The 16323-nt window shown below is 34.4% G+C and overlaps 1 protein-coding gene and 1 non-coding gene across 5 annotated transcripts; both read right to left on the bottom strand.

Annotated features, from left to right (window-relative positions):
- Positions 1–169: 169 nt before the first annotated feature.
- On the bottom strand, positions 170–2587 carry LOC107606225 (F-box/LRR-repeat protein At3g26922). Of its 4 annotated transcripts, none has more exons than XM_016308243.3 (4): positions 2486–2587; positions 1305–2272; positions 994–1202; positions 170–630 (listed from the first exon to the last, which is right to left on the bottom strand). In XM_016308243.3, the coding sequence occupies exons 2-3, from the start codon at positions 2268–2270 to the stop codon at positions 996–998; spliced, it is 1173 nt and encodes a 390-aa protein (XP_016163729.1). In that variant the 5' UTR covers positions 2271–2272; positions 2486–2587; the 3' UTR covers positions 170–630; positions 994–995. The 4 variants fall into 4 exon arrangements, with proteins under 4 accessions (XP_016163729.1, XP_088349049.1, XP_020962178.1 ...); XM_088492923.1 differs by having other exon boundaries at positions 1341–2272; positions 2486–2512; XM_021106519.2 differs by lacking the exon at positions 2486–2587 and having other exon boundaries at positions 1341–2433.
- Positions 2588–15677: 13090 nt separating this feature from the next.
- TRNAK-UUU (transfer RNA lysine (anticodon UUU)) lies at positions 15678–15749 on the bottom strand. The gene has a single exon. It is a non-coding gene; the product is annotated as a tRNA-Lys (tRNA).
- Between the last annotated feature and the right edge of the window lie 574 nt (positions 15750–16323).

Raw genomic sequence — 16323 nt, 5'->3', positions numbered from 1 at the left:
GGAATGAAGTGTTTTTAACAAGGCTCCTAGAACACCAAATATAAAATATGACATGGTGATTGGTGAATGTGTTTATACAAAAACTTGAGTAAACTACCATTGCAGCATTTCTAATGAAGAAATATTTGAACGCAGTCAATTTTAATATTTTATCATGACTAACTAAATCTTTGTTGTATCAATGTTCAAATCTTTCATAATTATAAATAGTTTACTAAAAAATTCCAAACATAAAATATCAAAATTGATTATTGCCATTCGGTTTCTCATGACAGCAAATCACAATGGAAAAAGCCCCTTTGAACCTAAAGTCAGACTCAGATTCCAACTTCCTCACACTATGAAAAAAGCCTTTTTCCTTTGATGATGAACACATCACTAGCACCATCTCTGTCTGGTACCTGCCACAAGTGCACCACTCCAACTTTTAGAGCCCAACCAAGTCTTGATGCATTGACAGCATGGTAAAATTTTCAGCAACACTCTTCCAGCAACATAACTAATTATTGCCACATCTAGAGGACAAATGTCTAATCGTATCCAATAAAACATTGCCCAATCAAATTGAAATTTCACAGCCATTAGATCCTCAAAAATGGCATGTAAGTTTCACACAATAAACGCCAATGGCTGCAACAAGAAGCAAGTCAAGAGAAAAGAGATAAGTTATATGAATGCAATTACAAACTAACCTTGGGAAAAAAGGCATTAAGAAATCTTAAAAAGTTAAAACCAATAAATTATCAGATCAAACAATCCATTATAAAATAAAATTTGACAGTGAAGTGAACACATCCCCATGAAAACATGAAAAGATATTATTTTTGAAATTCTTGAAATTCTCTACTATTTTTCTTTGAAATTATTACAGAAAAAAAGGATAATTTACTGTAAGAAAGAACAAGATAGGCTCAGCAAAACAGAAACACAGAACAAATGAAAAAGTAAATCAATATTATGAATCTCTAGTCAATGGCAAAACATCCATGTTACCTTCAGTAATCTACTATAGTAACCTCTGGAAAGAGGGAGTTTCGAATTAAGAAATCCACTGCTCCATCAATTCGTGGAGATGACAGTTGCAGTTCTGCTTTATGTAGCTTTTCCGGCCTGCGAAACTTCTGCACTTTCACTATCAATGATTTCAAGTTATCCAAGCATGGGCTTTCAGTGTTCACCAAATCTGGGATTTTGGAGAGAATCTACACAAATTCACAAGATTGCTCAAGACAAAACTTACACTTGAAAATGCATCTAAGGACAAGAAATCTTGCTATATAAAAAAGAAAACTAAACTAAGATACCTCAAGAGTACATGAACTGACAGTCAATGATCTTACATTAGCAAGCAATTGCAGCCAGCTAATTAGGATGAAAGGTGAGTGCAAGCGACTCGATAATACCGATTTGGGAACATCGATATTTACTTCTTCAAGAAAAGGAAGATTGCTTTTTGAAGAGATTTTCTGAGAGATAACACCCCGATAAGCAAAAGAACAAAGACTTGGAGTTGATAGCACAATTTCATAAGCTTCTTTGCTATGAAAAGGGAAAGAATGAATGGTCAAATTGGCAAGTGTAACATTTGAAATGCAGAGGATATGTGGAACCTTTACAACATAATGCTCAATGACCAAAGTCTTCAACTTGATACAACCCGAAAAGGGATCCACCACTTCCCCGTCACCAGCACTAAAGGCAAATCTCCTAAGACGCAAACTCATTAAAGCTGTCATATTTAGAAACTTTGGAAGCAATCCGAGGGCCTCTCCATTAGGAACTGAAAGATCAAGCCACGTTATAGTTTGAATCGAAAACAAGCAAGGTGGCAACTCTATACCACCAGAATCAATATTGAGTCTCAATTGCTCAATCCTATGTGATTCAGCATATTTCACAACCCTTATCAGAAGCTTAGGCGGGATAAGACCATCATAACAGAAATCTAGGCTGTGGAGTGGAACAGAGCCATCACGAAAAGATAGAACCTTATTAACAAATTTCTTGAACAATGTCATATGTCGAAATTCAGGGTCTGTTCTACGTAATCTAAGAGAAGGAACTCGTTTCCATAGATCCTTCCATCTTGTGGACAAGAGAGTAGTCATAACAGCATCTTTGGTTGTTAGGAATTCCAACAAGTGAATCAGAACACAATCCGGTAAGTCACTGAGCCTATCTTCATCCCCTTCCCTCTCACTAACACTACCATTAGTATTTCTTGCTCTCTTCAAATTGGGTTCAATAGCATCAAATTTCATCGCTGGCATATCTGACCCAACAAAAAAAAAATGAACTTTACACATTGTTTCTCACTCCCAGAAGCAAAGGGAATTCGCAAAAGTTTGCTATAATATATAAATATACGCAAAATTAAAGAGTGACAGTAGTGAAAGACATATGAATCGAAAAACGTGAACGTTAAATTCTATGGAAATTGAAGAATGTGAGGAACAAATAGTTAGAATGAATGGGTCAGGGTTACCTGTAGTTGGGGAGATTCAAACGCCTCAAAGTCTCAAAACACCTGAAAATGTTTTATGACTCGGTTCAGAAATTGCAACCCTTTTTCCCAAGGTTATGAAAACCAGACCGGTAATAGACAGGTCAGGTAATTGATAATAGTTTAATAGTTTAGAGTAAAGTATCGTTTTTATCTCCAACGTTTAGGGTAAGTCCTATTTGTGTCCTTAACGTTTAAGTCGTCTTATTTGTATCCTTAGCATTTATAAAAGTGATTCAATGTTATCCTACTATCAATTATACTAACAAATCAGATTATATTTTTCAATTATTCTCACTTGGATGTATTCATTCTCAATTAGATCTTACTTGGATGTGTTCAATTTTAATATTATACTCACTGTTTGTGTTTCGATTCAATTATGTCCCTAAAAAAGTGAATTATGTAAATGTTGTAGGAATTAATTTCAACTTTTGATGAGCTATTTTTCGGAGTGAATCATCGATTCTATCATAGACATTTGTATTATAGCTTCAAGAAGAGATTTTTAAAACTCAAACTAAAACGCTCATGATGTGTAATTGATGACAGGATAACATTGAATCACTTTTATAAACGTTAGGGATACAAATAGAACGATTTAAACGTTAGTGACACAAATAAGATTTACCCCAAACGTTGGGGACAAAAACAATACTTTACTCCATAGTTTAATATTTCAACATCAACAACAAATTTTGTCCCACATAGTCACCCACTACATGCATTAAATAAATCATTATGTCATATAATGTGTTTAGTCTGCACTGAAATTTGGATTTTTAATAGATACAAAATAATATGAAATTAATCACTATCTAAAATAATACATTTGTTATATATTTTGTAAAGACAAAACCAATATGAAAGATTGATTATATTAACTCTCTAATATGATGTGAATACTACATTTTTTATCTAATATAAAATATGCAATACAATTTACAATGCTTGAAACAACTAAAGAAAGAACAACTAATATTATTTTCTAATTAAAGAATGGTTTATGTGACATGAGAAATAAAGCTCTACTATTTTTTTTCCTTAAATTTCTCACGGTTCTCCTAACCTTACTGAACACCTATTATTTTTACAATTTTCTACTTTGGTTACAATTTGATAAACTGACTCAAATTTTAAACGAACAAATTGTAGTAGTCGTATCCGGTTGCATCACCTTGACAATGACTGCTTACGTATCCTTTACCAAGATCAGACTAAACGTAGTTCCTTTATTCGCCATGTAATACCTAACAGAGAATAATGTTGAGCAAATCCAAGTAATGCTGGAATTTGTTTCTCAATACTACTTTAGTCAATATGTCTGCTGGGTTTTCGTTTGTACGTACCTTCACGAGAGAAATGTCACATTTCTCTATAACATCACGCACAAAGTGATACCTAACATCAATATGTTTGGTACGAGCATGATGAACCTGGTTTTTAGCCAAATGAGTCGCATTTTGGCTATCACAACTAAGATTCACACAATCTTGCTTAAAACCCAAATCGTCTAGAAGACCCCTTAACCATAATGCCTCTTTCACCCCTTCTGCTATTGCTATGTACTCAGCCTCTGTAGTAGATAGTGCCACTGTAACTTGTAACATCGATTGCCAACTAACCGGAACACCATATATTTTATATACATAACTAGTTGTAGATCGTCGTCTGTCTAGATCACCAGCATAATCAGAATCAACAAAACCACTAATTTGACATGATGATTTACCACCAAAGCATAAACATGTGTCAATGGTACCCTTCAAGTACTTTAATATCCACTTGACTGCTTCCCAGTGTATCTTCTCCGGGTTCGCCATAAACCTGCTAACAACACTGATTGCTTATGAAATGTCTGGGAGTGTGCATACCATAGCGTACATTAGACTGTTTACAGCACTTGCGTAAGATACATTGTCCATGTAAGCCTTATCTTCTGCTGTTATAGGAGATTGTTTACTTGAGAGCCTAAAATGTAGAGCCAATTGAGTCACCATCGGCTTAACATTTTTTATCCCAAACCTTTCGATAACCCGTTCAATGTAGCCTTTTTGGCTCAGGAACAATTTTCGACTTGATCTCTCTCTTCTAATCTCCATGCCTAAAATTTTTCTCGTAGTACCCAAATCTTTTGTTTCAAACTCTTCACCAAGTTGAAACTTTAACCTATCTATCTCCACCTTGTTCTTGGAAGCAATGAGCATGTCATCCACATATAATAAAAGATAGATATAATCACCTCCAGGAAGCTTACGAATATATACACAACAATCATAGTTACTTCTAAAGAAATCAAATCGCTTGTACCATTGCCGAGGAGATTGTTTCAATCCATAAAGCGATTTCCTCAAGCGACAAACCTGACCTTTTTTACCCTCAATCTTGAAACCCTCAAGTTGATACATGTAAATTTCTTCCTCTAAATCGCCGTGTAAGAATGCTGTCTTCACATCTAGTTGTTCTAACTCAAGATCGCCATGAGCTACAAGACTTAAAAGCGTCCGAATGGAAGTGTGTTTCACCATAGGAGAAAATATCTCATTATAATCAACTCCTTCTTTCTATGCGAATTCCTTGGCCACTAACCTAGCCTTGAATCTTGTATCATCCAATTTAGTAGGATCTTCTTTTTTTTATACATCTACTTACAACCAATAGCAGTATTTTTCACGGGCAATGGGACCACCTCCCATGTCTTATTTTTATGAAGAGACTGCATCTCTTCTTCCATAGCAACCAACCAGCTCTCACTATCATTGTCCTTGATAGTTTGTTTTAAGGTGACTGGCTTATCATCCTCCACCGAGAGTACATACTCTACCAAATTTAACTGCTCATAATGCCTCAAATGCTTGTCTAACCCAAGCTTCTGTACGAGTTTGTAATTCCTCTTTGGCCTAATGGATGCCAAAAAATCCTGCTGTTGCTGTTGTAATACATGTGTATTTTCTCGCTGAATCTCCTTATGATCAAGTTCATCGTCCTCCTCATCTTCGTGAGTAGCATTAAGATGCTCTACCTGAACATGACTAGATTCTATTGGTTGATTTTTAGACTCTATCTCCACCACTTGAGTGTTTATAGTTTTTCCAACATTACCATCATCTGGAGTCATAACTTTAGACAAAGCTACCATGGATCTTTCATTAAAGGTCACATATCTACTGATTACAAAATTAGAATCATTTACGCTCCAAAGACGATAGCCTTGAACCCCTCTTGGATACCCCAAAAAGATTGCATTCTTAACTCTTTCATCAAGTTTATTGTCTTTGACATGATAATAAGTCGTGCATCCAAAGAGTCTGAGTTTCTCGTAATCTGCATGTTCCCCTTACCACACCTTATAAGGTGTGTCTCCATGTAAAGAATAATGTGGAGATCGATTTACTATGTAGCATGCTGTAGCAATTGACTTAGCCCACCATTCTCTACCTAACCCAGAATTAGAGTGCATACACCTTGCCTTCTCTTGTAGTATACGATTCAATCTTTTCACGATTTCATTCTTTTGTGGTGTGTCTCTAACTGTCCAGTGTCTCACAATGCCTTCCTGATCACAGAACTCCTTGAAAGCTCCATCCGTATACTCTGTGCCATTATCAGATCGCAGAGTTTTTACCTTCTCACCTGTTCTATTTTCAACCATTACTCTCCACCGTTTAAAAGTGTCGAATGCATCATTCTTATGATTGAGGAAGTAAACCCAAGCATACCTTGAATAATCATCAACAAACGTAACAAAGTACCTGGAACTACCATTGGAAGTAACTTTAGCCGGACCCCAAATATTAGTATGCATGTAGTCTAACAACTCTCTGCTTTTGTGTTTGCTTGTAGAAAACTTCACACTGTGTGCCTTTTCATAGACACAGTGTTCACAAAACTCAATCTGTGGTTTCTTCATATTTTCCAGCAAACCTTTTTCGCTAAGCAATGATAGATCCTTTTCCAACATATGCCCAAGTCGCATGTGCCAAATCCTCGTGCAGTCTATTTGGTCTTTACTTCCACAGATTCCAACTGCTAGCTCACCTATAACAGTTGTCCTTAAAAGAGGATAAAGATTACTAAAGAACCACGAACAACTTTTAAAACCCCATTTTCAGCAACCATTTTTCTCTAACAAACCTATAGAGATCAGATTTTTTCGCAAGTCAGGAATATGTTTCACATCCTTCAAGGTTCTTACAACTCCATCATGCATCTTGATTCTTATAGTACCTACCCCTACAATTTTGCAAGCAGGATTGTTGCCCATCAAAACTGTGCTGCCATTAGTGCTTTGATAGGTAGTAAACCACTTCCTATTTGGATCATATGGTGAGAAGCTCCAGAATCAAGCATTCACTTACCGGATATCTCGTAAGAATCATCTATTACACAATAACAATCTTCACCATCATTTGAGACGTAACTTGCTTCTTGTTTTTATTTTGAGTTGCCATTGTTCTGTTTCTTGAAATTTATCTTCTTATTTGGACAATTTGCTTTAGAATATCTAGGCTCACCACATTTAAAGCATGTTCTCTCCGAGTGAGGTCTAGATTTTAGCCTACACTTTCCACGCTTACCTTTTCCTCTTTCATTACTCCTCCCTCTAGCTGCAAATAATTCTTGTGCTTAATCATTATACTCTCTTTCATTTGAAGATGATATTACACTAATAGAAACCTTACGTAGATCATCTGCTAAAAGTGATGCCCTCGTTTCATCCATGGTCAGAGTGTCACCCACCAGCATCAAAGTTTGTACCAAATTTTTATAGGACTTCGGTAATGAAAGTAATAATATGAGTGCCTGATCCTCATCATCAATTTTCACATCTATATCCTTTAAGTTTGATATAATCCTATCAAATTTATTGATATATTCTCGGAATGGGGTGCCTTCTTCCATCTTGCATGTATACAATTTAGATTTTAAGTAGATCCTGTTAGTTAGAGTCTTTGTCATGAAGTTACTCTCTAAATTTAACCAGACGCCTGCTGCAGTTGCTTCTTCATTTACCAAGAAAGCAACATCCCTCTCAAGGCATAAGATTATTGCAGCCCGTGCTTCAAGATCCTTCATATCCTCTGGCTTTTTCTCTTTTTCTGCCAGTACCTTTTGAAATTTTTGTGATATAACCAAATTTTTTATCTGCATCCTTCAATAAGAAAAATCATTTTTCCCATTAAATATCTCGATTTCATATTTGCCTACTTTGACATTTTCACTAGTAGAAGTCATTGTATTCAAACTTGAATTTTACCACTCAAATAATGAATAATATAATATTGGCTCTGATACCAATTGTTGAGTTTGTAGTGAAATTTGAACTTCTAATAGATATAAAGTAATATGAAATTAATCATTATCCATAATAATGCACTTGCTATATATTTTGTAAAGACAAAACCAATATGAAAGATTGATTATATTAACTCTCTAATATAATGTGAATACTAAATTTTTCATTTGACACAAAATATGCAATGCAATTTATAATGCTTGAAACAACTAAAGAAAGAACAGCTAACATTGTTTTCTAATTAAAGAATGGTTTATATGACATGAGAAATAAAGCTCCACTATTTTTTTCCTTAAATTTCTCATGGTTCTCCTAACCATACTTAACACCTATTATTTTTACATCATGTATCATATCTACATTCTATCTCATCTACCTTCATAATCGGGTGCTCTGCTAATCTTCTTTCTACATGTCTAAACTATCTGAGAATAGATTCTACCATCTTTTCTTCAATAGACGCTACTCTAACTTCCTATCTTATATATTAATTCTTTATTTTTCTTATTTGTGTGTGATTGTTAATTCATCTCAACATCTTCGTCTCTATCATACTTAATTTATATTCATATTCACTTTTTACCGTCTAACACTGTTACATATAATATAGCTAGCCTAATAGCAGTGCCTAATTTTTTTTTTAAGTTTTAAAAGTACTTTTATAAAATCAGATTAAATAAAAAATATCTTTTATATATAATCTACACGTATATTACAAAATATAATACAAAATAATGCAAATATCTCTATCAAGCATAATTTTTGTTTTTTTATTGTGGGATTAGAAATTGAGTGATGCTACATATACAAGTATTTTTGTAACTAAGTTTAATCAAGTTGGTGCAAAGCCCAGCAAAAAAAGTGTGCATACGTCACTACACCTCATTTTTCGCGCTTTCTACAGCACATAAATTTTTTAAGCATAGCATAAAATATATTTGTAATATTACAAATTTATTGATATAGCACACAAAATTTTACACATAGCACACACATTTTTATTGTGAGTGTATTTTGTTAGTTGGGTGAGTCAATGTTCTGGATATGTAGTCTTCCAAAAGTTTATGTGATGCACATCAAAATTTCTGTGCTATGCACCAAAATTTGTGTCGTATGTAACACCCTACCACACAAAACCTTACGCTCGAGTCATAAAGCAGAGGTGGCGATATATTACGACCTCTAAAAATATAAAATCATATATATAATATAGATGAAATGAATATATATTCGAGGAGTTTTGAAAGAAGCTTAAATAATAAGTCACAAAAATAAAAGCACATCACTCGCGTGAGCGTAAACCGAGAAACCAGAAAAGGATAATACATAAGTATAACGAGTAAAATATCAAGAGTTACAAAATACTGAATCTCTGACTCAACCTGCGAAGCTAAGGCTGGCCGGAGTATAAATACATAGATATACATAGCCCAAAATATCTCAAAACAGATAACACAACAACATGTCTCTCCACATCGACTTCTAAGAGGAAATAAAATAAGGTTATACATACAGAGGAGAATTTAACAACAGAATATAGAGCATAAGCCCAAAATACAGAGTCCCAAATATAACACTTCGCTTGCAGAATGAACTCTAGACGCTTACCGAGGTGTTGCTCAACCTGCATCTGAAAACAATAATATATATATGGTATAAGAACCGGAGGTTCTCAACATGGTAATGGTGCCACGTATATTAGATATAAGGTCCTGGAAAAGCCATAGGCAATCTTAGAATGCCGACACTCAGATTATAAAACTTAAAGAACTAAAATAGTAACCATGAATGGATGGTCCTCTAGGGATTCTTAAACCTAACTAAAACTTAACTAGAACCCTAAATCTCTCCGCCTTTCCTCCGCTCCTCCATCTCCGGTGAAATTACAAAGACAAACAAGCAGATAATGGCAAACACAGGTAGAATACAAGTAATACAGATAACAAATATAACAAATAGCATATTATAATCACTTAGGCAATCTCAATTAATGCACAAGCAAGCAATTCAAACAATATGCATATGATGCATGCCTGTCCTATGGCTAATGAGTCTCATTTGTCGATTATAAAACCAACCGACAAGTCTGGCTGCTAAACCCTGGAATGTCCCCCGATGCGCATCCCCAAAAGTCTATGCATAATTTTTTTTCATATATAAAAAATTTCTCAATGGGGGTATCCTTCCTAAGAATTTATAAGTGTCCAGTCACCTCTTACGTCGTAGGGTCAACAGAGTATCGAGTCTCAACCTGGAACACGTGGTGGCAAGCCACGGTACTTTACCCAGAGACATTCGTATCTCAGATAACATAAGTGCATATGCCTCATTTCATTTATATTCATTCATAATCATTTCATAATCATTCATTATAGCCATAACATTACTTATATATCATATATTTGCACTTATACAAAATTAATCATAACCCGGAGCAAGTAGAACGAACCACACCCTTGCATCTACCCGGAGAGCCTCTATACTAACCAACCTGGAGCAAGTGGGGCGAAACCACAACCCTTGCGTCTATCTAAGAGGTACGTTCTCATATGCCCAGGAAGAACAAAGGAGGGGATCTTAACCTCCCACCATCTCGCTGGGGACAATTTTACAATACCAGGAGGAACAAAGAAAGAGATCCTCACCTTCCACCATCTCCTGGGGTCGCACTTTCAAGAAAGAGTGCTCAGATGTAACATTTATTCTTTACTTTAATCAATTTCATAATTTAAATAGTATATATATACACCATATCTCCTCATACCTAATTCATCACTTCTCAAACTTTTTTCATCTCCAAGTTACTACCCTCTCCTAACTTTTTCTCATCAATCAATAGATAACTAAGGTTTAGAGGCTAAAAGAGTAAAAATAGAGGTTTAGAGGTTCAAAATTAGGTTTTAAAACACAAAATTAAGTTTGCTGAAAACAGGGGTCACGCGTACACATAGGCCACGCGTACGCGTGGGAGTGCAATTTACCCATCACGTGTATGCATTACCTCGTCTGCGTATGAAGCCCACCCACATACGCATGCATGCCAGATTAGTAAAAAATGGTTAAGTCTGCAGAATTTCAATTTTACATACCAAATTTCTGACGCGCATAACTTTCTAGTTTTAAAACATTTTTCATCCGTTCTTTAAACGGCGTAAACTTCACGGACCCAATTTTTATATGAAATAAGTTTGAAACAATTTAGGAGTCCGGAAGCCAAGTTATGGCTCACCGAAGTTTGGCAAAAAATCAGATTTTCACAAAAGTTCATAAACCTCTGTTTTCACCAAAAAGAAACTCAATATTAACATTCTATGCATATAAACAGCACCACAGCTTACCATTTACAGCACCACAATTTCCACATCCTACCACAATCAACCATACCTCAATTTTACATAATCTCATACATAAATCCCTCAATTATATCAACAAGATCATCATTTATTCATCATATACACATATACATCATTATCACCTTATCAATCATCTCCAAATCATCATTTAGCATTCTACGTTCATCACCACACCAATCACCACTAATACTCAGCCTATTTCAACAATTATTAGCAAGGTACTAAACATTTAATCACATTCATGCATCCACACCTATCCTACGATCATCTAGCCTAAGTTTTCACAAGACATTATATATTAAATACAAGAAACCAAAACAACCCACTTAGGCAAGATTACAAGCCTCCAACACCAAAAATCCAGCAACCAATACCAATTTTCAAGCTTCCAATTTCCACAAATATGCTCCAATTCTTATACATATATCACCTAATTCACATTACCACATTTATATACCAAATTTCAATATCCAAACACACATAAACAAGGAAATTGACTAGGGTTGATGATCCTTACTTTGTATGTGCCTCAATTTAGCAAAAGTCCACTAATTCCTCAAGTCAATTTGATCCTAAAACATCAAATTAACCAAAATTTTAACACCCCAAAACCATGATATTTTCGAACTGAAGAAGAGAAAATAGGAACTGGGAATGTGATTTCCTCATCTTATAACATACTGGGCTTTGTAGAGCTTGTCACTGTAGACGCGTGGCCGCAAACAGAGTGAGAAGATATGAGGATTTGAATGAAAACGAAGGGTTTGGAACCCTCCCGTCTCTTGCCTTGTGTTTTGGGAACGTGAATGGTGAATGGAGGGGGAAGAAATGAGCTGAAGCTCATTTTGTTCATGGGTTCGGTTGGGCCCTTGGGCCTATTTTGGGCCCGGTTCGACCGGTTCAGTCCGTTCGGTCCAATTTTGGGCCAAATTCTTTAAAATTAGTGTCAAAATTTTTATTTTAATTAGCTCTACCTCCTTAAACTATAAAATTTATATTTCAAATTTCTTTTATTAAAAATTAATTTATTGATTAATTATTCGCTAAATTTACGGGGTTTACATCCTACCCACCTAATTAAGAACTTTGCCCTCAAAATTCAGATTCAGTTGCCTGAAAAGAGGTGTGGGTAGTTCTTCCGCATATCTGGTTCAAGTTCCCAAGTGTGTTTCCCAATTTCAACTCCACTCTTAGCATCCTCTGCTAATGAAACTCCTCCTCTGCGTAGCCGCTTAACACTGGTATTATACTATCAATTCTAACCGCAGTTACTTAAAGTGTTAGATTTTCTCTTAGTTGCACTGATTCAGGTTCTATTATGTGATTGGTATTGGCTATCAAATTCGGGAAGTAATACTAAGGTGTTTGGTGCTCCAGTTTCAAATCGACATAGAGGAGTTTAGTACACCGTGAAACCTCACCTTCTTTCTGATGTATAGTCTTGTTAATATCTCTAATAAATAGTTTGCTCCGATGGACGGAATGAATTTAGTTAATTGACCCACGATCACCTAACAGTATTACTTCCTATCCTAGTCCTCGATAACCTCTTTCATAATCAGTAGCAATCCCTTTTTACTTTCATTGTGAAACCTTCCATGGGTGCCACATCCCGGATGACTCTTGGTACTCGCTCCTCATCTTCTAACATGTTAGATATTCAGTCACACGCGCCACCACGTTATTTATCATTTCGGGCTACTCAACCCTATCTTATTATAATTGTGATACACTTTAACAATCCTCGGTTGAATTGAAATCTGTTCTTGATGGCTTCAGACAATGGTTTATGTCTCTATTTTCTGCATTAGGCGTACTAATCTCTTCTTATACTTTCGAATCCGTTTCTTCATTCCTCCAAGTTTCATTCTTTGTTTCCCTCAATCTCTTCTTAATTCCCTTTTATTTGCCAGACTTCGACATCCTTTGTAGCTCTCTATCTTGTTACGCTTCCTGTATCTCATCTTTACCACGTTTTAAAATTGCAATGGATTTAGTCTGATACCTCCAGTCACACTTTCAGTATCTAACTTAGGGCTTCAACTTACTTAACAGTTCTTCTCCTTTATCGTCCTCCAAATAGTTCTCGGAGACTTTATGCTGAGTGCGTTCGCCACCACATCACATTTGTTGCATCTGTGCGTATCCTAATCTCTTTAACAATGCATCGCAGTTATTCCAAATGGTTTATTTGGTTCGGGAATCACAAATACTGGCACTGAGGTTAATCTTTTCTCTCAAGTTTCGAAAGCTTCCAGGGTATTCAGGTATTCCATACACACGGTGCATCTTATTGCATCTACTTAATCACAAGCGATACAATCAATGAAAATTAAGGCTCTAAAATTCCTAGTAATGTCGCAGGTTCATTTTCGTGTTCAAAAATCTTGCTCTAAGGAATTAACACTTTAATGGTTGCATCTAGGAGTTGTGTGTGAAGCAAAATCCAGCACGAGTTGATTTTCAACAAGATGTTATGTTCAAAGAGACGAACGAGCAACACGAATGGTGTTCACAAAAAATTAAAAGAAAGTCTTGTATACGGTCAGATAGAGTTGTACCGAAATAATGGAATGCACAAAAAGAAGAACTAAGGTGCATCTCAAGAAAAGAGTTCAAATCAAGAACCCTTGATAGAAAGAAGGAAGCGTATAGAGTCAAGAAAATCTCGGCTGATTTTGAAGAATACGGTTTGCAAATGAGAGCAACTATACTCACAGCAAGTTCCTAAGGTTTCAAGGATTACGTGATTATACTAAGACAAGCTCATGCTTATTCCAAAAGAGACAAGCTTTATGCGAGTAAAGAATAGGATTAGAAGAACGATGAATTCGGCTTTTTAAGAAGAAATTCAAGGTAGAGTTTTCAATGTAAGCTATAAAAGAAAGGTTAGATCAAGTCGCGAAGATTAGTTGGCGCACCCTCTCTCTCGCGTAGAGCTTCCTATTGTTGTCTTTCCTCTTCACTTCACATAACCAGTACCTCCCACAGGGAAACACTTGATCGAATGGGTTTTTTTCTGCTACTTTCTTCAACTGCCTCCTAAATTCTGTCGATTATCACGATGTCTTCTATCATGATGCAATCGAAGTTAATCCGACTTCCGGCACTATGTCTATCACAAGTTCACTTTCTCTCGGAGATAGATATTCTAGTATACCTTCAAGAATTACTTAAAGACTTTCTCACAATAGGAATTTAGCCTGATCTTCACTCGCCTCTTAAATAATTTGTAGCTAAAGGTTGTATCTGCTCCATTCCTCTTTCTCGTAATTTACCGTCACTGGATTTCGAACAATAACTCCGCATAGCTGTCAAAACTTCCGATCCCTTAGTTAAAAAGATAAAAGCGCACAAGGACTTAGTTAAAAACTGGGTTCAAAATATGCTTGAACGCCTAGCATTTCTCTTCTCGTTCTCCAAAACCAACACAAAAGTTTGCCAAATCTTTATGACATGAACTAAATACGTTGTTATGCTAAATTATACGTAAGAGGACATGATAGTGTTTGATTTATTTGGTTGATCTCACCTAGTGGAATAAGATCTTGTTTGTTTGTTTTATATCAATTATATTATATATACATTAAAAACTAATTATCAATAAGCTATTACTTATCAAAATATGTATTTGATATTTCATTTATTGTAAGTTTATTTATTTTATTATGACAAATTTGATTATTTTATTGACCGATTATTTAATTAAAATTATATATAAATCAACATATATAAATAATTAAACAAGTACATAATAATTAATTTAGTAATTAATTTTTAGTGTATATCTAATATTTTTTAAATTTTCTATATATATCATGTCACATGCATATATTTTTCTCCTTTCAACAAAATCAGAAATCTTAGTGTATATATATTCTTTCTCTTGTGTCTTTTGCATTGATGCTCTGATGCAGTCTTTTTCTTTCCTTTTTTATACCATAGAAATGAAGCTGGACTTATTGAAGAGATTGTCAAAGAGATCTCGAAGAAAGTGAAGTGTTGCTTTTCAAGTGTGTCGGAAAATCTTGTTGGAATTGATGAAAACTGTAAATATTTTGAACCAATGTTGGCTAATTGAATCAAGAGAAGTTCGAACCCTCGGAATTTGGGGGATGGGAGGCATAGGTAAAACAACCATTGGTGAAGTTGTATTTGAAAAATATTCATCCCAATACGAAGGTGGTTGTTTCTTTATTTAGAAAACGTAAGAGAAGAATCACAAAGGTTTGGATCTCATTCTTCACAAATTTACTTTATATAATTGATATGAATTAACTAAAGATATTAATAAAATTAGATAAGACAATAATAAAGTAAGAGAAAATATTAAAATATAATTAATATCAAGGTAATGAATTATATATTCATCTTTAATTATAAAGCTAACATAAAAAGAGAGAGCAATTTCTATCTTTTCTAGTTCCTTTTCCTAAGGAAATTTTAAGTTTTTTATAATGTACATTAATGTATTTTTTTTAAATTTTGTTTCTAATAAAATATGTTAGTTACATTATATAATTAACGCCGTCTGTGGGGATCGAACCCACGACCACGTGGTTAAAAGCCACACGCTCTACCACTGAGCTAAGATGGCTTGTTGTTAAACTCTTAGTTTTGATATAATTACAACACAATAATAAAGAAAGAGAAAATATTAAAATATAATTAATAGCAAGGTAATAAATTATTTGTTCATCCTTGTTTATAAAACTAAAATAAAAAGAAAGAGCAATTCCTATAATGTAAAAGGTTAATCTATCTTTTAGTCCAAATATGTTTTATAGTTTTTTTTTTTAAGGGTAGTTTAAGTTTCTTATAATGTACATTAAATGATTAATGTATCCGTGGAGATCAAATCTACGACTACGGAGTTAAAAGCTACGCGCTCTACCACAGTATCATTGAGCTAAGACGGCTTGTTGTTAAACTTCATAATTACAACAAAAATATTTTTTTTATTTTGCAAGAAATATAATGAAAATTGAAAAATGATCAAGTATCTTATATTTTTTAATTTTTAAATAAAAAATTAAATTTTTATGTTTCAAAAGTAAATATATATTTAAATTTTATTTATCTAAAAATTAAGAGAATGAATTAAGATTATATAATTTGTGAGTTAAAAATAGATAATGATGAATTAGGATTCCTAATTGAATTTAGAAATT

Source organism: Arachis ipaensis, chromosome B7 (genome assembly GCF_059453495.1).
Source record: "Arachis ipaensis isolate K30076 ecotype BB chromosome B7, ASM5945349v1, whole genome shotgun sequence".
In the NCBI taxonomy this organism is placed as follows: domain Eukaryota; kingdom Viridiplantae; phylum Streptophyta; class Magnoliopsida; order Fabales; family Fabaceae; genus Arachis; species Arachis ipaensis.
The sequence above is the reverse complement of the archived record's forward strand: the minus strand, read 5'-3'. Positions and strand labels throughout refer to the sequence as shown.